Here is a 26,491-nt window from a genome sequence, read left to right on the forward strand (position 1 = left end):
TGCTCACAGCTGGAGCCATGCAGATGCCGTGGAGCTGGAGACACTCTGGGAGAGGTTGGAGTCCCGGTGCCACAGCTGAAGTTCCAGGTGCTGCTCTGTGGGTCTTTAGGAAGTCATGCCCGGTGGCACCCACAGTGGTGCTAGGAGGCATGCCTGTGCCCTCGTGTTGGGGTTCACCATTAGGTGGTGTCGGTCGGTAGGAGCCACCTAAGAACAGGGTGGGGACGTGACAGGGTCCCTTGAAGCACCAGCCGATGATGGCTGCATTTGACAAGAGACAGCGGAGACTCCACTAACTGCCCAGGGAGCTCATCCGCGTGCTGGAGGCGTGCAGGGCGGGACGACCAGTGCAGGAGGCGTGATGGCCACCAGCTGAAGCTGATACGGCGAGGCCAGCGGCAGGAGAGCAGCACAGCCCGAATCATCCAGGCTTTGCCGGGGGCCTGGAGGGCACAGACCCCGGCCTCGGCACTGTGGGGATGCATGGATGCTCCCGGCCTTGTCCCTGAACACAAGAGGCCACTGTCTGGCTGGGACCGAAAGCCAGAGAACAGTAAACCCAAAACACTGCAGTTCAGAATGAGAGATGTCCTAGGCCCCAGGTGGGAAAGGCCGAGCTAGCTACAGGTGCCCAGGACTGGGAAGGCTTCCTGGAGGAGGAAGCTTGAATGGGGCCTAGAACCAGCCAGGGAGCACCTCAGAGGTCCTTCCAGGGGTTGGACGGAATCCGAGGCGGAAGAGAAAAGCAAATCGGATCGTATCACTGTGCTTCCTCCCTCAGGGCTGTGCGCTGGGGTCACCCCAACACTGAATCTCTGCATTTACCCGGTGTCTCTTCCAGGAAGGGGTGGGCATGGCCACACTCTTGCCCACTGGTGGGTCCTGGCAGCCAGCAGCAGGGGGTTCTCCGTAAATATCTGTGGACTGAATGAATTCGGACGATGAGTGGACCAGTGCCAATGAAGTGGGGGTTCTGCAGTTGAAGAGTGTGGCCCTGCCAGGCATAGTGGCTCACGCCTCTAATTCCAGCACTTTGGGAGGCCGAGGCGGGCAGATCACCTGAGGTCAGGAGTTCGAGACCAGCCTAGCCAACATGGTGAAAGCCCATCTTTACTAAATGCATGAAAATTAGCCGGGCCGGGCACGGTGGCTCACGCCTGTAATCCCAGCACTTTGGGAGGCCGAGGTGGGCAGGTCACCTGAGGTCGGGAGTTTGAGACCAACCTGACCAACATGGAGAAACCCCATCCCTACTAAAAATATTTTAAAAATTAGCCGGGCATGGTGGCACACGCTTGTAATCCCAGCTACTCGGGAGGCTGAGGCAGGAGAATCGTTTGAACCTGGGAGGTGGAGGTTGTGGGGAGCCGAGATGGCGCCACTGCACTCCAGCCTGGGCAACAACAGCGAAACTCTGACTCAAAAAAAGAAAAGAAGGAAAATTAGCCGGGCGTGGTGGCAGGCACCTGTAGTCCCAGCTACTCAGGAGGCTGAGGCAGGAGAATCACTTGAACCCAGGAGGTGGAGGTTGCAGCGAGCCGAGATCTTGCCATTGCACTCCAGCCTGGGCAACAAGAGCGAAACTCAGTCTCAAAAAAAATAAATAAATAAATAAAAGGATTAATTTGCTGTTGTTGCTGTTGTTTTAAGACGGAGGCTCACTCTGTCTCCCAGGCTGAAGTGCAATGGCAAGATCTTGGCTCACTGCAACCTCCGTCTCCCAGGTTCAAGAGATCCTCCTGCCTCAGCCTCCTGAGTAGCTGGGGGGACAGGCGCCTGCCACCATGCCTGGCTAATTTTTTTTGTTTTGTTTTTAGTAGAGACAGGGTTTCGCCATGTTGGCCAGGCTGGTCTCAAACTCCTGACCTCAGGTGATCCACCCTCCTTGGCCTCCCAAAGTGCTGGGATGACAGGCTGAGCCACCACGCCCGGCCCCCACCCAAAAGGATTGAAAGCAGGATCTCAGAAAGGCAGGTACTCACCCAGGTTCCCAGAGGCATTACTCACAGAAGCTGAGAGATGGGAGCTGCCCCTGTGTCCACCGACAAGCAAGCGAATGAGCACAGTGTGCTCCATCCCCACCGCAAGAATCCACACCGCAGGAATCCACACCATGGGAATCCACACCACGGGAATCCACACCACAGGATACTGCTCAACCAAACAGAGGAAGGGGAGTCGGACACCCGCCTCGGCGTGGACGGACCTCAACGTCATCGGGTTCCGTGAAATAAGCCAGTCGTGAAAGGATCAATGCCGTCTGATTCTACACCCACGGCGTCCCTACAGCAATCGAATCTGCAGAGACAGAAAACAGAACGATGGGTGCCGGGGGGCAAGGTGGGGATGGAGACTGAGGATTTCATGGGACAGAGTTTCAGTTTGGGGAGATGAAAGAGCCCGGGAGACAGGTGCTGAGGCTTGCACAGCAATGTAAATGTGTTGAATGCCACTGACCTCTGCAGTGGGACGTGGTCATGATGCTGATTTTCTGTGATGTGCATTTTACTACAATCAAAAATTAAAGGCCAGGCGCTGTGGCTCACGCCTGTAATCCCAGCACTTTGGGAGGCCGAGGTGGGCAGACCATGAGGTCAGGAGATCAAGACCATCCTGGCTAACAGGGTGAAACCCCGTCTCTACAAAAATTACAAAAAATTAGCCAGGCGTAGTGGTGTACACCTGTCATCCCAGCTACTCAGGAGGGTGAGGCAGAAGAATCACTCGAACCTGGGAGGTGGAGGTTGCAGTGAGCCGAGATCACGCCACTGCACCCCACCCTGGGCAATAGAGTAAGACTCTGTCTTAAAAAATTAAAAAAATGAAGATAAAAGTGTTTGGCCCACGGACCAGGAGAGACATTCAGGAAGATGGACAATGGGTTGGGCACGGGGCTCATGGGCTTCCCTCGGGAACAGAAGCAGGAGCAGGGAAACGGCGGGAGGAGCTGAGGCTGCATGGGTAGGTGAACGCAGTGACCAGGTGGACACGGAGGGGCCAGAGGGACTGGAAAGGGAGGGACAGAGCTGGTCCCAGCCACACAGTGGCAAGTCCTCAGGTCCCACAGCCCCTCCACAAACACATAAGCCTCCACGTATGCACAGGTTTCCACGCTCACATCCGCACACACTTACACATACGTGCTGGTAACACACGTGTACAGCTCACCCCCAACAAAGCCAAGCTGGCACTTGATGTACAATCTCACATGGGCGACATTCTGGAGACAAGGCAGGGAGCAGGTCAGGGCTTCAGCGGGCACAGGGCTGACGGCAAAGGATGGTGATCTCTTCCTCCTCGGAGGAGGACGTCGTTGGTTTGGGTTTTGTTTTTGTTTTTGTTTTTGTTTTGAGATGGAGTCTCACTGTGTCGCCCAGGCTGGAGTGCGGTGGCGCAATCTCGGCTCACTGCAAGCTCCACCTCCCAGGTTCAAGTGATTCTCCTGCCTCAGCCTCTCGAGTAGCTGGGATTACAGGCGCTCGCCACCATGCCCGGCTAATTTTTGTATTTTCCGTAGAGATGAGGTTTCACCATGCTGGCCGGGCTGGTCTCAATCATGGTCACGGCTGTAAGATGGTCTGCATTTGTCAAAACTCATAGAACAAAACATGAAAGGGGTGCATTTTACTATATGCAAAATATACCTCCTTTTCTTTTTTTTTGAGACACAGTCTGGCTCTGTCACCCAGGCTGGGGTGCAGCGGTGCAATCATAGCTCACTGCAGCCTCGACCTCCCGGGCCCAAGCGATTCTCACGCCTCAACCTCCCTAGTAGCTGGGACCGCAGGAGCACGTCACCACACCAGGCTAATTTTTTAACTTTTTGTAGAGACAGGGTCTCGCAGTATTGCCCAGGCTGGTCTTGATCTCCTAGGATCAAGCAATCTGCCCACCTTGGCCTCCCAAAGTGTTGAGATTCCAGGCGTGAGTCACCACACCCAGTGTTTATATCGTCATTTTTAAGTTAAAAATAGAAGAAAACAAAACACCATCCCAGCTAGGAGCCCCCAGACCTGGCCCTGAGGGAGGCACGGTCCCTGCGCCACCCCCCATCCTACCACCCTGCCCTTTGGAGCTATGTCCCAGGGGAAAAGCGTGAGCCTGCCACACGTGTGCTGGACAGAGAGTGCCCACACACTGCTCTGACACCACAGAGACCCTCAGAAAGCCCCGGAGGGAGCCGCACGGCTGTGAGCAGCTCAGAACGCATCGATTTTGCTGAGCAGCCGGTGGATTCCTTGCCCAGGACAGTGAGTCAGGAACCCGGCTGCCCGGTCTTGTTTCCCTCTTCTCTAGGGCTACCAGGAAGGTCAGAGCTGAGGCTGAGGCCCAATAACAGCAACTACAGAGGACCCGGCACCAGCACACACAAGCTGTGTGCTTCTGTTATGGCCTTGACAGTCTATTCCAGCTTCTGTCTCCCCGGGCCCAATTCCGAACAGTCACGTCCTTGTCTGATTTATAATCGTCTACCTGCGTGCGCCTGGCCGTCTCCCCAGAGGACTGTGGACTGGACCTGTGTCCCGGTTACCTCTGCAGAGCCAGCACAGGGTCAGGCTCAGCAGGTGCTTGTGACGTCAATTACAGATGCCAACACCTTCCAAAGACAAAGTGCTTTGTCATTAGGTGACTGGATGGGGAGAGAGGGACCCAGATAAGAGAAAGACAGAGAGAGAGAGAGAGAGAGAAGGAGACAGAGACAGAGGCAGATGCACAGCAGACAGACCAAGGGAGATGGAAAGAAGGAGGCAGACAGACAGATGGAGAAACTGATAGAGACAGACCGTGAGAGAAAGAGACAGAGAGACACACACAGACAGGCTGAGAAAAAGAAGGAGACAGACCAAGAGAGACAGAAACCAGAGAGACAGAGACAGACAGAGAGACAGAGACAGGCAGAGAGACAGAGACAGGCAGGCCATGGGAGACAGAAGGAGGCAGGCAGACGGACAGATGGAGAAACAGAAAGAGACAGAGACAGACACAGATAGAGATGCAGAGACAGACAGACAGGCTGAGAAAGAGAAAGAGACAGACCAAGAGAGACAGAAATGAGAGAGACAGAGACAGACAGACAGAGATGCAGAGACAGACAGACAGACAAATAGACACATGGAGACAGACAGGCAGATGGACAGACAAAGAAAAAGAGACCAAGAGAGAGGAGAGAGACAGAGACAGAGAGTGGCACACAGACAGACAGAGAGGTAGGCAGAGAAAGAGAAGAGAAAGACCCAGACAGACAGAAACAGACAGAGAGAGACCTGTCAGACAAAGAGAAACAGACTGAGAGAGACAGAAACAGAGAGAGAGACTGAGAGGGACAAAGACAGAGAGAAAGAGACAGAGAGAGAGAGAGACAGAGGGATGAACTGGCTCCTGGCCTCCTAGGAAGATGTATAATTTCTGAGAGGAGGAGAAGGATCTCCCTCCCCCAAGCAGGGAGTGAGGAGAATAAGACAGCTCTGTCTCTCCACCCACGCTGGACCCAGCCCCAGCCCAGCCCCAGTCCCGCCCCAGCCCCAGCTCCAGCCCAGCCACAGCCCCAGCCCAGCCCAGCCCCAGCCCCAGAACAGCCCCAGAACAGCCCAGCTCCAGCCCAGCCCCAGCCCAGCCCAGCCCAGCCCAGCCCCAGTCCTGCCCCAGCCCCAGCTCCAGACCAGCCCCAGCCCAGCCCAGCCCCAGCCCCAGAACAGCCCAGCTCCAACCCAGCCCTAGTCCAGCCCAGCCCCAGCCCCAGACCAGCCCAGCCCCAGCCCAGCCCCAGCCCAGCCCCAGCCCAGCCCCAGCGCCGCACAGGAGCGTTCTGTGGCCTCTGCTGCCCCCCAGAGGCGTTCACTGGCAACACATGCGCTCCCGACCCGGCTTCCCAGTGGCTGGAGACAGTCCAGTCGCTCCTCATTCCCGCCCTCATTCCCACCAGGACCCAGCTCAAATCCCCTCCCGGAGTGCACCTGGGGACCACAGGTGTGTCTGTTCAACGCTAGCCTCCCTGCCTACAACTACTGCAAGTATTTTTCCTTATTTTCCCTTTTCATTTCTTTTTTGGTTGTAAAAATAAAATGTTAGCGATAGCAGGGCGCAGTGGCTCACACCTATAATCCCAGCACTTTGGGAGGCTGAGGCGGGAAGATTTCTTGAGCCTGAGAGGTCGAGGCTGCAGTGAGCAGAGATCTTGCCACTGCACTCCAGACTGGGCGACAGAGCGAGACTCTGTGGAAAACAAAACAAAACAAAACAACAAAAATGTCAACTATAAAAAATTCGTATAGAATATGTGTGGACGTTGGAAGCTGGAAGTCCCAGCTAACTCTGCCCCACCACCCCAGTCGACCTTGGTGACACGGCATCACTGCTGGCCTTCTCCACCAGGCAGGAGGTCCTGTGTTTCCAGGAGGTCTTTGCTTATGGGCCCATCTCATTCTTTTTCACAGCTGTCTTCCTAGGGGAGCATTTTCTCCTTCCTTTCAAATCCCTTTGAAATTACCTCCTGTTCCACTTGCTGGCAGTGGGGTCATTTCTGCTTTTCCTGGCTCTGCCTTGACCTGCAGCCATTTGTTTATTGTCTGTCTTATATCTTCATGGGGGTGGTGGTAGCGGGGGGCCATGGACCAACTTCCAGCAGAAAATGCTCATCGAGTGAATGACCAAGAAAACATTTATCTTATGGATGGATGAATGGGTGAGTGAATGGATGGGTAGGTGGATGGATGAGCAGATGGATGGGTAGGTAGATGGATGGGTGAGTGAATGCATGGGTAGGTGAATGGATGAATGAGTGGATGAGTGAATAAATGAATGGATGAGCAGATGGGTGGATGGATGGAGTGAATTGAGTGGAAATGAAGATGGATGGAATGGCGCAGATGGATGGATGGGCAGATATGGATGAATGGGTAGGTAGATGAATGAGCAAATGAATGAGTAGATAGATATAGATAGATAGATAGATAGATAGATAGATAAAGATAACAAATAGATAAAGTAAAATGAATGGAAATGAAGTAAAACTCATAAAACCGTGAAATAAGATGGAAATAATAAAGTAGATAAGTAAATAAAATAGAATAGATAGTAAAAATGGAGTAGATGAATATAGAGTAAGTGATAGTGAAGTAAGCAATGAAACAGAATGAAACAGGTAGATGAATGGTAGATGAATGAATGGTGGTAGGCAGATGATGAATGAAGCAAACCGATAGAGAAAAGTAGATGAATGAATAGATAAATAGATAGATAGATAGATGGAGAAATATGAATGAATATTAAGTAGATAGATAAAATGAAATAGAAAGATAGATAAAATGAAGTAGATAGATAAAATGTAAATGAATAGATAGATAAACTGTCGTCACTCGTGAAGTGAATAGATGAATAAATATCATAAAATAAAATATGAATAGATGAATGAATAGATAAGATAAATAGATAGCAGATAGATAAGCCGAGTAGATAGATCGTCGTGAAATAGATGCGATAAATAAGTAAATCTATAAATGCGTCGTCGTCGTCGACGTCGTCGTCGTCGATAGATAGATAGATAGATAGCAGATCGTCGTGTTAAGTAGATGGGCGCCGTAAATTAAATAGATAGATAAATAAGTAAATACGTATGGGTCGACAAACCAAATAGATAGATAGATAGCAGATAGACGATTAGTAAAGTAGAATGGGATAAATCGTGAATAGATGAATGTCGTCTCGTAATCTGGAATAAGTAGATGAAAGGAAAGAAGGATAGATAGATAGATGAATAGATAGATGAATGGAATAAACGATAGATGATGCGATGGAATGGAATACGTCGATCGTCGATGGATAAATAAATCATAAATGAAATCGTCGATAAAATAAGCAGCATCGATAGATAGATAGATAGTAGATGAATAGCAGATGAATAAGATAAGCGAATGGGTGATGATAGAGTAGATAGATAAATAAGTGAAATGAATGAAATAAATAAATGAAATACAAGTAAGTAGATGAATGAATAGATAGGAAAGTAAGATAGATAGATAGATAGATAAGATAAAGTAGATAGATAGAGTAGATAGATAGAAACAAATAGATAGTAAAATTAGATGAATAAATACGTGGAAATAGATAGATAAATAAAAGTAAAATACATAAAATGCATGAGCAGATAGATAGATAGATATAGATAGATAGATATAAGATAGATGAATGGTGAATGAATAGAATAAAATATGAATGAATGCATTAGAGTAGATAGATAGATAAGTAAGTAGACAGATAAGAAGTAGATATAAATTAGATATAGATAAGATAGATAGATAGATAGATAGATATAGATGTCTATTCGGCAGGAATGCAGAGAAACTGAGACGTGCCTGCACTGCTGGAGGGAATGCACAGTGGTGCACACACTTTGGAGAGCAGCTTGGAAGCTTCTAGGATTAAGTATGTATCTGCCATGCTGCCATAATCAATTTAGAAATATTTTCAAATGCTTGATTTATGTTCTCACAAACACCTGTACATGAAGGTCAGTGGAGGCTTTATTCATAGTGGCCTAAGCTGGATACAACCCAAATCTCTTCAATAGGAGAATGGATAAAGAAACGGTGGTGCATCCAGGTGATAGAATACTACCCGGCAAAAAAAAAAGAGAGAGATTAATTACTGACGTAGGCAACAACATGGCTGAATCAGTATCCTAAGTGGGAGAAACCACTCAGGAAAGGCTACACACCACATGACTCTGAGACAGGAGGTCCACAGGACTGGTTTCAGAAGACACAGGTCACAAAGACCCCGCTGATAAAACAATGCAGTAAGGAAGCCAGCCGAAACCCCCCAAACCCAAGATGGCGAGGAAAGCAACCTCTGGTCATCCTCATTGCTCATTACACGCTGATTATAATCCATTAACATGTGAAAAGACACTTCCACCAGTGCCCTGACAGTTTACAAATGCCATCCATAAGGATTGCCACCATGGTCTAAAGGGGAGGCTCGGTGCTGGGGGTCACCGGAAGCTCATGAATAATCCAGCCCTGGTAAAGCATATGATCAAGAAATAACCCTAAAAGTACCCAGTCAGCAGCACCCAGGGCAGCTCTGCCTGTGGAGTAGCCACCCTTTTATTCCTTTACTTTCCTGTCACCCAGGCTGGAGTGCAGTGGCACGAGCATAGCTCACTGCAGCCTCGGACCCCTGGGCTCAAGCGATCCTCTAGCCTCAGCCTCCCAAGCAGCTGGGACTCCAGGTGCATCACACCATGCCCAGCTTATTAATTCATTTTTTTGTAGAGACACGGTCTTGCTGTGTTGCCCAGGGTGGCTTCAAACTCCTGGCCTCAAGTGATCTTCCCAACTCAGCCTCCCAAGTAGCTAGGTCTGCAGGCGTGGGCCACCACGCCCAGCCTTGTCTTTAGTTTGAATTTGCCCTGTTTTTTTGTAGTATTTAGCAGTATCCCCTGCGTCTATGAGTTGTACCTTCACTTACAGAATGACAGCCGTTTGGGTTTGCAAAAGCCTTTCACGGTCTGAGTGCAGCCTCCCAAAAGCAGAAATCTCTGATGCAAAGCCCCACAGGCCCAGGGCTCAGTGCCTCTGGAGCAGGGCTCTCCCCACCTGCCACAGAAGGCCTTGGAAGGTTCTGGTGTTCACAAGTGCTCGTGCTGTGTCCATTCTGCCTGGTCCGGCCCGCCATGCAGTCAGGCCTCTAGACTCACCCACAGACACAGACAGGACCTTTGGGTAGTGAGGCTCTTCCCAGCTTCCCACCCCACCACACTCCCTCTCTCCTTATACAAAATCAACTCCAGGTCTGTCTCTACCTTCCACAGGCAGGACCACTGGGCCACCCCTTCCTCCTTGGTCCCCTATCCCCGCCCCAGTTTGAGAGTATTAGGAGCAAATGGGAACCTCCAAGGAAACACGGCAATCACAGAAGTACAGACCTGGAGGCCACATTGCCAATCTGCCCATTTTACAGATGAGAAAACAGAGGCCCAGGATGGGAAGGGAATCATCCAAGGTCATCAGCAAGTTAAGAGGTGGGGCCGAGGCAGGGCTTGGGCTATGTCAGTCCCCATCCCTACAACCCCACACCACCTCACGAACCACTTGCTCTGCATGTCTTGTTTAATTCAATCCAGTTCCACAAACGTTCATCCAGGGACTGTGACACGCAGCACGCTGACTCTCCGTTATCTCCTGGAAGAGCAAAAACGCAGCAATAATGAATGAGCTTCCACTCAGGCTAATGAGCTTTGTCGTCAAGCTCCACACCGGGCAACGGGGCGGCTGCTTTGCCAGGGGAAATAACTTCTTAAAATATTGAAATAAAGGCTTTTAGAAATTGTACATGGATTAAGGTTTCATTTCTTAAAGAACTAAACAAATAGTGCAAGAGGTGAGGTGGCAGGCTTCAATATTTGCCACAAAGACAGAAAGCCTCATGCTAGGAACGAAAAGATTGTAAGACTGGACCTTGGCTAAGTTTGGTGGAAAACAAAGCAACGCGCTCAACTCTCAATTCTGTGCCAGGATGGAAGGCGGCCCAGCAACAGTGGGTTTACTTTGTGTTTACTGCGTGGTGTTAAACAAAATACTTCAGTTCATATACAATTCCAAAGCTCGACTGGGCTCCGTGGCTCGTGCCTGTCATCCCAGCACCTTGGGAGGCCAAGGCAGGTGGATCACCTGAGGTCAGGAGGTCGAGACCATCCTGGCCAACAAGGCGAAACTCCATCTCTACTAAAAATACAAAAATTAGCCAGGCGTGGTGGCGGGCACCTGTGATCCCAGCTACTCAGGAGGCTGAGGCAGGAGAATCGCTTGAACCCGGGAGGTGGAGGTTGCAGTGAGCCGAGATTGCACCACTGCACTCCAGCCTGGCAACAGAGCAAGACTCTGTCTCAAAAAAACAAAACAAAACAAAACAAAAAAACTTCCAAAGCTCGGGGCATCCCTGGGCCACACAGCACTCAAAGCCCTGGTGGAGCTGAGAGTATGCCCAGCAAGAAACACCACTGGTCTCTGCTTTAATTTTTTTTTAGAGACAGGGTCTCACCTGTTACCCAGGCTGGAGGGCAGTGGCACCATCACAGCTCACTACAGCCTTGACCTCCTGGGCTCAAGCGATCCTCCTGCCTCAGCCTTCTAAGTAGCTGGAACTATAGGTGTACGCCACCACACTCGGCTAATTTTTCAATTTTTTTGTAGAGATGGGGTCCTTCTATGTTGCCCAGACTGGTCTCAAACTCCTGGGCTCAAGCAATCCTCCCACCTCGGCCTCCCAAGGTGCTGGGATTATGGGTAAGAGCCACTGCGCCTGGCTCCAAGCCATCTTTAAATACTCCCTGAGGAGACGTTTTATTTCCTTTCTAGATGAGTCTGTCCCTGGATCCTTATAAACTGGATTTGGTTTTTCTTTTTTTAATAGGATTCGTTAATTTCCTTTGGGAAAAAAAATTTGAATTGTACACAGACGACCCTGGGTTTTGGTCTTGTGATAAAATATCTGTCATTTTCAATTGGTTGCTTTTAAGCTTTTCTTTTCCAAAAACCGTAGCAGCAGATGCTTCTTAAATCGTGCCTCGCCCCACCCTCAACTTGGACGATCAAAGTTTAGAAAAAAAATAAGTGGTTCATCATGTCTTTCCAGATAACTGGGTACTAAAGGTCATCTCTGTCTCGTGGAATGCTCTCACTGGAATCATTTCTATTTCTGTGCTGCTATTTATTCAAGTGTCTTTGCAACCATAGTGTGCAGGTCACGGCCATCGATAACTCTACAGGCACACAACAAGGCCCACAAGATTGTCAAACCCAGCTGGGGGCACAGTGAAGGCAGTGATGAGGCCAGCGGAAAAGCCGGAGTCCCTGGGGCACGGAGTCTCCCAGGCCTCAGCTGCAGGTCTGCCAGCATGGAGGAAGATCTTGGCCGGCCACAGTGGCCCATGCCTGTAATCCCAGCACCTTGGGAGGCTGAGGTGGGGGGATTGCTTGAGCCCGGGAGTTTGAGGGCAGCCTGGGTGACAAAGGGAGATCTTATCTCTACAAAAATATTTTTTAAATGAGCTGGGTGTGGTGGTATGCCCTTGTAGTCTCTGCTACCCAGGGGGCTGAGGTGGGAGGGTCTCCTGAGCCTGGGAGGCTGAGGCTGCAGTGAGCTATGATTATGTCGCTGTATTCCAGCCTGGGCGACAGAACAAGACCCTGTCTCAAAAAAAAAAGAAAAAAGAAAAGAAAAGAAAAGAAAAAGAGGCCAGGCGCGGTGGCTCACGTCTGTAATCCCAGCACTTTGGGAGGTCGAGGCGGGCAGATCACCTGAGGTCAGGAGTTCAAGACCAGACTGGCCAGCATGGTGAAACCCCGTTTCTAATAAAAATACAGAAATTAGCCAGGCATGGTGGTGGGTGCCTGTAATCCCAGCTACTTGGGAGGCTGAGGCAGGAAATCGCTTGAACCCGGGAGGCAGAGGTTGCGGTGAGACGAGATCGCACCATTGCACTCCAGCCTCGGCAACAAGAGTGAAACTCCATGAAGGGGAGGTTCACTCCCCGGGAGGGGAGGGGAGGGGAGGGGAAGGAGGAAGGACGGAAGGAAGGAAGGAAGGGAGGGAGGGAGGGAGGGAGGAAGGGAGAAAAGAAAAAGAAAAAGATCTATAGCCCAGCAGTGAAACCTGCCCACAGTCACCCCTCCCGGCCCTGACCTCACCTCCTCTGCAGGGGCATTGTGTGTCTGCTTCTCCGAGTCAATATCCAGCTTCTTTGTTTTTGTTTGTTTGTTTGTTTGAGATAGAGTCTAGCTGCATCACCCAGGCTGGAGCGCAACGGTGCAATCACAGCTGACTGCAGCCTTGACCTCCTGGGCTCAAGAGATCCTCCCACCTCAGCCTCCCGAATAGCTGGGACCACAGATGCCCACTACCATGCCCACTGATTTTATTTTTATGTGTGGTAGAGATGGGGTCTTGCTGTGTTGCCCAGGCTGGTCTCGAACTCCTGGCCTCAAGTGATCCTCTCGCCTCGGCTTCCGGAAGCACTGGGATTAAGTGTGAAACACCACGCCCGGCAGTGTCCAGCCTCTACACCATCGCAGCCCACCTCGGTAGCCAGAACTGTGGCATTGAGGCTGTTTTGACATTTGCCAGGCCCGTCAAAGGGAATTCGGGAAGTGCAGGTTGGCTTCAGGCTATGTCTAGTCTTTCGGCGTCTTGCAAAAGCCTGGGAGTGCGGAGAGCTCAAAACCATCGATCACAGTGGGTGTCTTTGCATCTGTTATGATCAGCGGCTCCCCGCGACCCATGAAGGGAGGGAAGCTTCACTGAGCACCTCTAACATGCCATGTCCTGCGCTGGGCCCTTCTGGAAAGGGATGTCATCAACTCCTCCCAACTATTCAGCAAGCAGGAATCGGTTTCTCCAAAAGGAATAAAGCACTTGACACAGGCCACAGCAGGAACAAACCTCGACATGACGCTCAGTGAAGGGAGCCAGACACAAACGGCCACACAGTGTATGGTTCCATTTATAGACGATTTCCAGAACAGACAAATCTGCAGGGTCAAGAAGTAGGATCGTGGCCGGGTGTGGTGGCTCACGCCTGTCATCCCAGCACTTGGGAGGCCGAGGAAGGTGGATCACTTGAACCCAGGAGGCCGAGGTTGCAGTGAGCTGAGATCGCACTACTGCATTCCAGCCTGGGGACAGAGGGAGACTCTGTCTCAGGAAAAAAAAAAAAAATTGTATATATTTCGAATCACGGTTTCTGGGAGATGGGGGAGGGAAGAATATTCGAATATTTAGAAACCCCCATTATATTATGTAATTGAAGTATTTTTTTAACTCCCAAATGTGTGGGAAGTTCCTTTTATATTCATTCATTTATTATCTTTTATTTTATTTTATTTTTATTTTTTTATTTTTATTTTTTTGAGACGGAGTCTCACTCTGTGGCCCAGGCTGGAGTGCAGTGGCCGGATCTCAGCTCACTGCAAACTCCGTCTCCCGGGTTAACGCCATTCTCCTGCCTCAGCCTCCCGAGTAGCTGGGACTAGAGGCGCCCGCCACCTCGCCCGGCTAGTTTTTTATATTTTTTAGTAGAGACGGGGTTTCACCGTGTTAGCCAGGATGGTCTCGATCTCCTGACCTCGTGATCCGCCCGTCTCGGCCTCCCAAAGTGCTGGGATTACAGGCTTGAGCCACCGCGCCCGGCCTATTTTATTTTATTTTTTTAAGACAGGGTGTCTCTCTGTTGCCCAGGCTGGAGTGCAGTGGCACAATCTCGACTCATTGCAGACTTGACCTCCTGGCCTCAAGCAATCCTCCCATGTCAGCCTCCCAAGTAGCTAGGGCCACACACACACACCACCATGCCCAATTTCTACATTTTTTGCAGAGATGGGAACTCCCTGTGATGCCCAGGCTGGTCCCAAACTCCTGGGTTCAAGCGAATCTCCTGCCTTTGAGAGGTGAAGCCTGCTGGGCTTCTGGGTGGGGTGGGGACTTGGAGAACTTCTGTGTCTAGCTAAAGGATTGTAAACGCACCAATCAGCACTCTGTAAAACAGACCAATCAGCACTCTGTAAACTGGACCAATTAGCACTCTGTAAAATGGACCAATCAGCAGGATGTGGGCGGGGAATAAAAGCAGGCCACCTGAGCCAGCAGTGGCAACCCACTGGGGGTCCCCTTCCATGTTGTAGAAGTTTTGTTTGTTTGTTCTTTGCAATAACTGTTGCTGCTATTCACTTTTTGGGTCCCCAATACCTTTATGGGCTGTAACACTCACCAGGAAGGTTTGCAGCTTCACTCCTGAAGCCAGCAAGACCACGAACCCACCAGGAGGAACCAGCCACTCCCGACGGACCACCTCTGAGAGCTGTAACACTCACTGTGAAGGTCTGCGGCTTCACTCCTGAAGTCCGCAAGACCACGAACCCACTGGAAGGAAGAAACTCCAGACACATCTGAAGATCAGAAGGAACAAACTCCGGACACACCATCTTTAAGAACTGTAACATTCAACGCGAGGGTCCTCAGCTTCATTCTTGAAGTCAGCAAGACCAAGAACCCACCGGAAGGAACCAATTCCAGACACACCTTGGCCTCCCAAAGCACTGGGATTACAGGCATGAGACGCTGTGCCTAGCCCTACATTAATTTAGTTTTTAAATAGTAATTGGTTCAGGGACAAGCATGTGACCCAGACTGGTCTAAGGAGATTCAATCCGGGGACTTCTGGAATTATTGAGCAAGAGAAGCTATGGCGAGGTAACTAGGCCAGGGGAGACAATTTCACCATATCCCAGGGACAGCCATCTGAGAATGAGGCCAGCACAATTACGGAGTAAAAAGCCAGAAAGAGGCTGGATGTGGTGCCTCATGCCTGTAATCCCAGCACTTTGGGAGGCCGAGGCGGGCGGGTCACTTGAGGTCAGGAGTTTGAGACCGGCCTAGCCAACATGGTGAAACCCTGTCTCTACTAAAAATACAAAAATTAGCCGGGTGTGGTGGCAGGCATCTGTAGTCCCAGCTACTGGGGAGGCTGAGGCAAGAGAATCGCTTGAACCCAGGAGGCGGAGGTTGTAGTGAGCTGAGATCACACCACTGCACTCCAGCCTGGGCGACATAGCAAGACTCTGTCTCAGAAAAAAAAAAAAAAAAAAAAGCCAGAAAGAGAAATCCTTTCAGCCCAGGCTTCTTCCACTTGTTTGAGCCCATCAACGCCCCTGCAGGAGCAGAAGACAATTGGACGTGGGTTTCTTTCACCTACCCTTCCCTCATTCATTCCAAAACCTCTATAGCCTAAACAGAATAAAATATCTGTGTCTAATGTCTGTCACTGGTCTGTATCACAAATGTCATCTCCAACTGTCTGCTAACCAGCTCCTCTTAAAAGGCTGGCTGAGAGAAGTGAGAATAATGATCATGTCTATAGTAACGTGATTCTACCTACGACTGTGTCACACAAACACTTCAAGGGGGTGTTGTGTTGACAAGACGGCCACGGTCAGACACAGTGGCTCACACCTGGAATCCCAGCACTTTGAGAGGCCAAGGCAGGTGGATCACCTGAAGTCAGGAGTTCGAGACCAGTCTGACCAACAGGGAGAAACCCCATCTCTACTAAAAAAAACAAAAATTAGCTGGGCATGGTGGTGCACGCCTGTAGTCCCAGCTACTCAGAAGGCTGAGGCAGAAGAATCGCTTGAACCCGGGAGGGTGGAGGTTGCTGTGAGCTGAGATCACATCACTGCACTCCAGCCTGGGCGACAGAGCAAGACTCTGTCTCCAAAAAAAAAAAAAAAAAAAAAAAAAAAAATCCATTCAGGCAGCCCCTGGGGGCCCTGTGCAGGGCGTGGTGGCCACCACTCCAGCCCTGCTGGGCCCACGACGTCCCAGCCATATGGTCCATTTGCACCCAAGCTGCTGCTCATCAGGCAGAGAGCAGCAAGGTCTGTTTATAAGGATTGGGAGAACAGCTGGTTAATCATAAATGTAACAGCTAAATTTATGATATTCCGAGCCTGGGTAATATGGCAAAACCGCATATCTACTAAAAACACAAAAATTAGCTGGGCGTGGTGGTGTGTTCCTGTAGTCTCAGCTACTCAGGAGGTGGAAGCAGGGGGATTGCTTGAGCCCGGGAGGCTGAAGCTGCAGTGAGCCATGATCCTGCTGCTGCACTCCAGCCTGGGTGACAGAGTGAGACCCTGTCTCCAAAATAAATAAAGTAATAGACAAAATAGGCCAGGTGCAGTGGCTCACGCCTGTAATCCCAGCACTTTGGGAGGCTGAGGCAGGTGGATCACCTGAGGTCAAGAGTTCGGCACCGCCCGGGCCAACACATGGTGGAGAAACCCCTGCCTCTAATGGTTCACAAAATTAGCTGGGCATGGTGGGCATGCCCCAACCAGCTACTCTGGGAGGCTGAGGGGCAGGAGAATCGCTTGAACCCAGTGAGGAGTTGCAGTGAGTCGGAAATATGCCACTGCACTCCAGCCTGGGGCAACAACAGCCAAACCCCTTGGCCCTCAAAAAAAAAAGGATAAAATAATAACGTCACATGACACCTGCAGCGGAACTATGGGTGTGGCTGCCCCTCTCTAAATCCCAAGAGATAGGCACTTTATTTTCTTTTTTTGAGATTTGAGTCTCGCTTTCTCCCCAGCTGGAGGGGCAGGCACGATCTCGGCCACTGTGGTAGTTCGGCCCCAGGAGCCTTGCCTCAGTGCTGCCGGACCAGGCTGCCACCGCGCCCAGCTAATTTTTTATTTTAGTAGAGACGGGTCAACGCGGTTCCTGACTCTGACTCTTTAGTATCCTCGCCTCCCAAAGTGCTGGGATTGAAGGCATTTCACAGCCTGGCTCCCATTTTCATCTTCATTTTTAAGCTGAGAAACTGAGGCAAGTTGCTCAAAATTAACAGCCAAGGAAGTTGATTCTGATGCCTAAAGTTTTACCAAATCTAAGATTTGCCGTACCTGGGAGTCCTCCTGGTCTGAAGACCAGACTGTCTGAGTTCCTGTCATTACAGGGCTGCAGAGGAAAACAGAAATCATCGTAACACAAAAACTGTTACTTCACGGGTCTCCACTCACACACCCCTCCCGGCAAAGCTCCAGAATCTTTCCTGTTGAGAGGATGGGAGAGCATGTCATGAGGTTGTGGAAGTACAAAGCACATCAGTTGCAAAGCCAAACTGTCTATCTTCCAAGAGGCGTAAGGTTTCAGGAATCTAGACCAGGCACGGTGGCTCACACCTGTAATTCCAGCACTTTGGGAGGCCAAGGTGGGCGGATCACCTGAGGTCAGGAGTTCGAGACCAGCCTGACCAACATAGAGAGACTCCATCTGTATTAAAAATACAAACATTAGCTGGGTGTGGTGGCGCACACCTGTAATCCCAGCTGCTGGGGAGGCTGGGGCAGGAGAATAGCTTGAACCCAGTGAGTGGAGGTTGCAGTGAGCCAAGATCACGCCACTGCACTCCAGCCTGGAGACACAGCAAAATTCTGTCTTAAAAAAAAAGAGAGAGAGAGAGACTCGTGGGGAAATTGATGGTGTCCTTGCCCGTTTTTGTAAATCCAATCCTCTTCATCCTGGAGCTGGGAAAATCACACACAACGGGAAGGATAACGTGTCTAGCGATCATACAATTTGTCGGAAAAATTACAATCCTGCCAAATTGGCCCTTGACTAATTCTTTGCTGGTTCTACGAATGAACACACCCTGGCATTTATCACCTACAAGTTATTGAATATAAGACAAATTTAAGATACTTTGCTTTTTTTTCATTTTTCAAAATAACTCCTCCAACTCTTTGCCCCACAATTGGCACCATCACTGTGACATTCCCATTTTACATTTGAGGGAGGCTTTCTTTCCAGTTCAGTTACCCTTGGGTACTGGAGAACAGTCAATGGCATGCAATGAGGTCTTCTTCCATTCTTCTAGATATATAAATTCTGCCCAGGCATCCATTCGGGCTGCCAGAAAGTCCCTGGACCACCACCTCAGCCTAGAACAACCTTCCACCTCTCATTTCTTTCCTACTGTCTTTATCTTGGATCTAGACCCAAACCAACCAACCAATCCCTCACATATGTGCTTAACAGTGTCATCAAAAACAACATCCAGGCCGGGTGCAATGGCTCACATCTATAATCTCAGAACTTTGGGAGGCTGAGGCGGGCGGATCACCTGAGGTCAGGAGATCGAGACCAGCCCGGCCAACATGGCGAAACCCCGTCTCTACTAAAAATACAAAAATTAGCTGGGAGTGGTGGCAGGTGCCTATAATCCTAGCTATTCATGAGGCTGAGGCAGGAGAATCGCTTAAATCCGGGAGGTGGAGGTTGCAGTGAGCTGAGATCACGCCACTGCACTCCAGCCTGGATGACAAGAGTGAGGCTCCGTCTCAAAAAACAACAACAACAAACCCAGCATCCATATTGTTCTTCAACATCCCTTTTATAAAGGTGATAAGTTTATTTCAGAGGGTTTTCTTTCAGGGGGCAGGATCAGATTTCTTGTATCTATTTGCCTACAGAGAGGGAGAATGAAGAAACAGGTGAATAAAAGCTAGTGAACCTTTTGAAGATTTCAGATGGCAAAGCAATCCACTGGCAATTTGCTTGTGGGGTATGTGTGGGTGGATGTGTGTTTAAATTTAGAGCCGACAGAAACTTAGACTTTCCTGGGAAGTTGATATGCTTCCTGTTTTTTGAGTATTAGAACCATGAAACTCATCATCTCTCCTTTTGTGTACTGGCTGCAAGAATGCTCAAAAATGAATTTCCCCTTGATTGATGCCTATTTTGATCATTTTCTGTATGCATGCCTTTTATTTTAGGCCTCCAGAAATCATCATTGGAAGGAGCGTGCTTCATTTGACTTGACTGGGATTGGATACGAAGTCATCCAACGATGAGAAGAGGGAGTCAAGATCCTCCTAGGGGCTTCGCTGGTGTAAATGTCAGAGGTGTTTGAACCAGAGCAACTCTATCTTCAGTAGGGGCTGGGTAAAATGAGGCCGAGATCTGCTGGGCTGCATTCCCAGACAGTTAAGGCATTCTATGTCACAGGATGAGATAGGAGGTCGGCACAAGCTACAGGTCATAAAGAGCTTGCTGATAAAACAGTTTGCAGTAAAGAAGCCGGCCAAAACCCACCAAAACCAACATGGCCATGAGTGTGACCTCTGGTCGTCCTGGCTGCTACACTCCCACCAGCGCCATGACAGTTTACAAATGCCATAGCAACACCAGGACATTACCATAAAGGGTTTAAAAAGGGGAGGCACGGCCGGAGATCCAGCCACTGTACTGCAGCCTGGGCGACAGAGCGAGACTCCGTCTCAAAAAAAAAAAAAAGGCGGGGGGGAGGCACGAATAATCCACCCCTTGTTTAGCATATCATCAAGAAATAACCACAAAAATGGGCAACCCACAGCCCTTGGGGCTGCCCTGCCTATGGAGTAGCCATTCTTTATTCCATTACCATTGGAGGGTGTCCAGGTTCTTGGCATCTTGAACAAAGAATTGGACAAAACGCACAAAGCGACCAGGCGTGGTGACTCACACCTGTAATCCCAGCACTTTGGGAGGCTGAGGCGGGCGGATCACCTGAGGTCAGGAGTTCAAGACCAGCCTGGCCAACATGGCGAAACCCCATCTCTACTAAAAATACAAAAGTTAGCCGGGCATGGTGACGCACATCTGTTATCTCAGCTACTCAGGAGGCTGAGGCAGGAGAATTGCTTGAACCTGGGAGGCAGAGGTTGCAGTGAGCCAAGATGGCACCACTGCACTGCAGCCTGGACGACAGAGCGTGACTCCCGAGGCTCCGTCTCAAAAAAGGAAAAAAAAAAAAAAATGCACAAAGCAAGAAAAGAATGAAGCAACAAAAGCAGAGGTTTTGTTTTGTTTTGTTTTGTTTTGTTTTTTTGTTTGTTTGTTTTTTCTGAGAGGGAGTCTCACTCTGTCGCCCAGGCTGGAGTGCAGTGGCCGGATCTCAGCTCACTGCAAGCTCCGCGTCCCGGGTTTACGCCATTCTCCTGCCTCAGCCTCCCGAGTAGCTGGGACTACAGGCACCCGCCACCTCGCCCGGCTAGTTTTTTATATTTTTTAGTAGAGACGGGGTTTCACCCTGTTAGCCAGGATGGTCTCGATCTCCTGACCTCATGATCCGCCCGTCTCGGCCTCCCAAAGTGCTGGGATTACAGGCTTGAGCCACTGCGCCCGGCCAAAAGCAGAGATTTTTTGAAAACGAAAGCACACCTCATAGTGTGGGGGAGGCCCAAGTATGGGGGCTCAAGCGCCCTGTTACAGAACTTGCGGGGGTTTAAATACTCTCTAGGGGTTTCTACTGGTTACTTGGTGTACGCCGTATGCAAATGAAGAGGATGGAGTAAAGTTACAAAATCATTTACTCCGTGTACACCCTATGGAGGGGACATTTCCTGTCACGGCTGAAGTGTTCCCTGCCTCCAGACCCTATTTTCCTGCCTCAGTTCCTTTATTTTTCTAATAAACTTGCTTTCACTTTATGGACTCACCCTGAATTCTCTCTTGGGGTTTGGATCAGGACCCCTTTCGGGTAATACAGACAGAAAATACCGCCTTGACCCGGCTGTCAGGAAACGACAGAAAGGCCTCTGACGCTGAGGTTCTGAAGGGGTGTTAACCCCCGCCGAGGAAGGCTCTGGAGGCTGCAATCACTTTCAGCCTCTGCTAAAGATGCCCGATCCTGCCAACAAAACTTCCAGCAGCCCGATGTGGTGGCTCACACCTGTAATCCCAGCACTTTGGGAGGCCAAGGAGGGCGGATCACCTGAGGTCAGGAGTTCAAGGCCAACCTGACCAACATGGTGAAACCCCATCTCTACTAAAAATAAAGATAAAAAAAATTAGCCAGGCCTGGTGGCGCATGCCTGTAATCCCAGCTACACAGGAGGCTGAGGCAGGAGAATTGCTTGAACCCAGGAGGCGGAGGTGCAGTGAACCGAGATTGGGCCACCTCACTCCAGCCTGGGTGACACAGCAAGACTCCGTCTCAAACAAAACAAAAATCCTTCCAGCCTGGAGAAACTGAGGCTGGGCAGTAGGGAGTGACGGGGGTCCCTGGGAGGAACCAGAACTCATCCTGCTTCAGGATGGAGCTGGCCCCCTTCTTGGCCTTTGCCAGGGCTTCGTGTCACGGAGCGACCAAGGCATGGGGTTGGAAGCCAACCCCAGCCCGCCAGCTGCCTGAGCCTGGCCGAGCTCTCTGCACCTGCACACGTCTGTAAAACGCGGATGAAACGCTTCTACTAAACCCGGTGGCTGAGATGAAATGGGTTATGGGTATAAAGCGCTTAGAATGATGCCTGGTGCACACTCGGTGCCAAATAAGCGTTCGCTGTGGTGACGATGTTGACTCCAGCCCAAAGCCCGTGGTCAGCAGGGCCGGGCTCGCAGCGCCAGGGGGTTCCTAGGCGCTGAGCTTCGGGGGTCCTGGACACAGACAGCGGGGGCAGAGCTCCCACCATCGAGGATCCCGAGGGTCTGCAGCAGAGGGGCTGAGGCCCGGGACGGGGGCGGTCGCAGCGCCCTTTCCTGAAAAAACGGCGTCGGGCTCTAAGGCGCCCTCAAGCCCTCCCGGCAGCGCGGAACCCGAAGCGCTCAGAAGCCCGGGAGCCCCAAGTCTGGGGGACCAGAAGCGCCGCTGCCCTGACTTCCGGAAGGTGGACGGAACCTGCGAACAGGGCGGGCCCGCGTGGCGAACGCACAGCCACTTCCGGGCGCGGCGCCGGCTTGGTGAGCGCGGATACCTGCTGTCCCCCTCGGGCGATTGCGTCCCCCGTAGTCTGGCCGGCCTCGGCACCGCGTGTCGTGGGGGGCCCGGGCCCGCGGCTGCAGGGCCGGGGCAGCGGCGAGGCCGAGGGGCGGGAAGCCACTGCCTGGCCTAGCAATGTGAACGTGCAAGTCGATCCCCTAACCCAGAAAGCCCCAGGCGCAGTCTATACGGGCGGCCCCGCTCCTGCTTATGTTTTAGTTTTCAGGGACGGGGTATCGCTCTGCCGCCCGGGCTGGAGTGCAGTGGTGTGATCACTGCTCACTGCAGCCTCGACCTCCCGGGCTGAAGCGATCCTCCCGCCTTAGCCTCCTGAGTAACTGGGACCACAGGCGCACCCAGCTGATTTTTAATATTTTTTTTTTTTGGTAGAGATGGGGGTCTCGCCGTGTTGGCCAGGCTGGTCTCACACTCTTGGCCTCAAGTGATCCTCCTGTCTCGGCCTCCCGAAGTGCTGGGATGACAGGCATGAGCCACCGCGCCTGGCCCCTTCTTTTGAATGGACCTCCTTGCGTTTCTGTTTCAATGCCTGGTGCTACTTTTTTGGGACCCCCAAGGCTGTACTGTTTGATTGACTCCTTTTTTCCCCCTTTCTTTTTAACCTAAATCAAAGCTGCCACTGCCCCGCCATGGAAGACACGCCGTTGGTGATATCAAAACAGAAGACGGAGGTGGTGTGCGGGGTCCCCACCCAAGTGGTGTGCACGGCCTTCAGCAGTCACATCCTGGTGGTGGTGACCCAGTTCGGGAAGATGGGTACCTTGGTCTCCCTGGAGCCCAGCAGCGTGGCCAGTGACGTCAGCAAGCCTGTGCTCACCACGAAAGTCCTTCTGGGGCAGGATGAGGTAAAGTGGATTGGCCGGGAACTGTGGCTCACGCCTCTAACCCTAGCACTTTCCGAGGCCTGGGCAGGCAGATCGCTTGAGGCCAGGAGTTTGAGACCAGCCTGGGCAACACAACACACACACGTCTTCACAAAATCACAAGTGCCTACAAAAAATATATAGCGAGAGAGAGGCTGGGTGCAGTGGCTCACACCTGTAATCCTAGCACTTTGGGAGTCTGAGGTGAGCAGATCACTTGAGGTCAGGAGTTCCAGACCAGCTTGGCCAACATGGCGAAACCCCATTTCTACTAAAGATATAAAAACTAGCTGGGTGTGGTGGCACATGCCTGTAATCTCAGCTACTCAGGAGGCTGAGGCACAAGAATCGCCTGAACCTGAGAGGCGGGGATTGCAGTGAGCCAAGATCGCGCCACAGCACTCCAGCCTGGGTAACAGATAGAGACTCTGCCTCAAAAAAAAAAAAAAAGAAAAAGAAAGAAAGAAAAAAGAAAAAATTGGCTGGGCCTGATGGTATGTGCCTGTGGTCCCAGCTACTTGGGAGGCTAAGGTGGGAGGATCACTTGAGCCCTGGAGGTTGAGGCTGCAGTGAGCTATGATTGTGCCACTGCACTCCAGCCTGGGTGAGAGAGCAAGACTCTGTCTCTAATAATAATAATAATAATAAAGTGGTCAGGAAGGGACCCCCAGGGAGGAAGATAAACCTCTTCAGTGGCTGTGATTTGTCGGTAAGGACATGGGGCATCTGGGGGACAAATCTCCCTACAGCGATAGCATTTTCCAGGCATTTGTGGGTCTCAAGGCACCCTGCTTGCCCTGGTGGATGCTTTTGTCCAGCCCGCAGGCGTTTTATCCAGCAGACAAGCAGAAGTAGCAATTTTGTCATTCGAGCCGCCTCCCCTCGCATGGTACATTACATGAGCAGGCCGCTGGCTGTGCTCTCCTCTGCAGAAATCACATGTGAGATTCGACAGCACTCACCTCTGCAGGCTTGTCTTTCCTGGGTTGTTTTGGATGAGAGACAGCCAGAAGAGGCGGGGCTGCGAAAGACGCTGGGAAAATGAATGGAGTGATGCGTCTTTAGCAATGTGCTTGTGACTGGAGTGTTCTGAGTGCTGCTTGAATGCTGAGTCACGGTTGCATGGACTTACGTGGTGGTGAATGGTGGTGTGGGAAGCCTGCCTGGGTTCCTAAGGGATACGTCATGAAAACATTGAGGAAAAAACCAGGTTTCTTGCAGTTAAAATGGTTTCTTCTCCTTCCTTTCACCAGCCTCTCATCCATGTCTTTGCAAAGAACCTGGTAGCATTTGTGTCTCAAGAAGCTGGAAACAGAGCAGTCCTCCTTGCCGTGGCCGTGAAGGACAAAAGCATGGAGGGGCTGAAGGCGCTGAGGGAGGTGATCCGGGTGTGCCAGGTGTGGTGACCTGGAGGCAGCAGCCCCGCACTGCTCAGCAGGACACGTGAGGACCCAGACACCCACTCAGGGACTCAAGTCTCGCCTCCCTCCCCGGTGGAGGGAGGAACTTTGTCTGGCACTAGCCCTTGGAGCCAGGAAAAAATATTCGTGTCTCAGGCAGACTCTTACTCTGGTTACTAAGATCATCTGTGCATGACGGGGAGGGTGGAACGGGTGCCAGAGGAGTCGTGAATGGATCTCACTGGGACCTGAAACGTGCTTGTGTTTGAGAATTGGAGGAATGAGTCAGCAGGCGTGGCTCATGGCCCCCCGTGTACGGGATCAATTGTGGGAGGAAATTTCTTTTTTATTAAAAGCAAATGTGTATCCCAAAATACTTCACCATCGTCCCTAACAGTAGCGAGGCATTGCAGTCGCACAGCATGAGTTCAGTTTCACGGGCTTCATGTGGAATGGGGACTTGTTGGGCAGAAACGCAGAGAGACGTAGTTCCCAGAGACTAGGTGGATCCCAGACTTGGGCCTGTGCACGCTGTCACGCAGCTCCTCCTCCCGTGACTTCTCTGAGCCTGCTGGGAAACTGGTGGCCATCAGCGGACATCTCTTACTATCTTACTGTGTGTGCCCGTTACTGTGCTGCAGCTGGGGACAGACGCTGGCCTCTGAATCCTGAATAGCAAGGGAGGGGGGACGCTTCTGTCAAGGGATCAGTGTGTGCAGAGGTCAGGAGGGAGGAGCATGGCAGGGCAGGGCACGGAGGGGTGGGTGGCCAGAGTTCACTGGTAGGCAGCTGGGGTGTGGCTGAACATGACCTCCGTGTAGGGGTAGGCGGGGGTCCTTCTGTGCTGAGGCCGCAAGACTTAGTCTTGCAGGGAGCAGTGTTGGCTGACGTTGGCCTCAGGGTGGCATTTACACCTCTGACAAGTGGCAGCCTGGGCCCCGCCTGGTTCTCCCTCCAGCCACTCCGAGGGAAGCTTCACTGTTCGTGCCCGAGTTGGAATTTCTGAAGCTGGAAGTTGGAGCTTTGACCCGCGTGACTCTGACAGTCTCGCAAGAAACAGCGGCAACTGGGCAACTGGAGAGTTGGGTTGGGTGACAGGATCCCAAAACAGAAACCAGGAAGGCTCTGGAGCGGAGTGAGCGCCCGGCGGGCCCTTCCAGGGAACTGGGGGTTTCCTGCCTTAGGTACCTATAAAGAAACACCTCAGGGGCACAGGGTGTTTGTGGAATTAGAAAGAAATATTCCCTTTTTTAAAAAATACAGACTGGTCTCACTGTGTTGCCCAGGCTTATCTCAGAACTCCTGGCCTCAGGTGATCCTGCCACCTCAGCCTCCCAAAGTGCTGGGATCACAGGCCTGCATCCTGCTTATTTCTTTCCTTTTTCTTCTTCTTTTTTTTTTTTTCTCTTTTTTTGGGACAGTCTCGTTCTGTTACCCAGGCTGGAGTGCAGTGGTGCAGTCTCGGCCCACTGCAACCTCTGCCTCCCAGGTTCAAATGAGACTCAGCCTCCTGAATGGGTGGGACTACAGGCGTGCACCACCACGTTTGGCTAATTTTTTGTATTTTTTAGTAGAGACGGGGTCTCACCATATTGTTCAGGCTGGTCTTAAACTCCTGACCTCAAATGATCCGCCTGCCTCGGTCTCCCAAAGTGCTGGGATTACAGGTGTGAGCCAGTGCACCCAGCCTAACCCCTAGTCATTTCTAATGGCTTCTGAAGTCCTGCGATTTTCTTTTTCTTTCTTTTTTTTCTTGAGATAGGGTCTCACTCTGTCACCCAGGCTGGAGCACAGTGGTGCAATCTCAGCTCACTGCAGCCTTGACTCCCAGGTTCAAGCAATCCTCCCGTGCTCAGCCAAGCCACCTGAGTAGCCAGGGCTACAGGTGCTTGCCTCAGGCCTGGAGCACCTAAGTT

General features: G+C 51.2%; 1 protein-coding gene across 1 annotated transcript; it reads left to right on the forward strand.

Moving 5' to 3' along the window:
• Nucleotides 1–21,236: 21,236 nt before the first annotated feature.
• On the forward strand, nt 21,237–24,949 carry PSMG3 (proteasome assembly chaperone 3). The gene is made up of 3 exons (XM_003895651.5): nt 21,237–22,275; nt 22,926–23,157; nt 24,429–24,949. Exons 2-3 carry the CDS (start codon nt 22,942–22,944, stop codon nt 24,579–24,581), a joined length of 369 nt encoding a protein of 122 aa, XP_003895700.1. The 5' UTR covers nt 21,237–22,275; nt 22,926–22,941; the 3' UTR covers nt 24,582–24,949.
• The last annotated feature ends 1,542 nt before the right edge of the window (nt 24,950–26,491 follow it).

This window comes from Papio anubis, chromosome 4, assembly GCF_008728515.1.
Source record: "Papio anubis isolate 15944 chromosome 4, Panubis1.0, whole genome shotgun sequence".
NCBI lineage: Eukaryota > Metazoa > Chordata > Mammalia > Primates > Cercopithecidae > Papio > Papio anubis.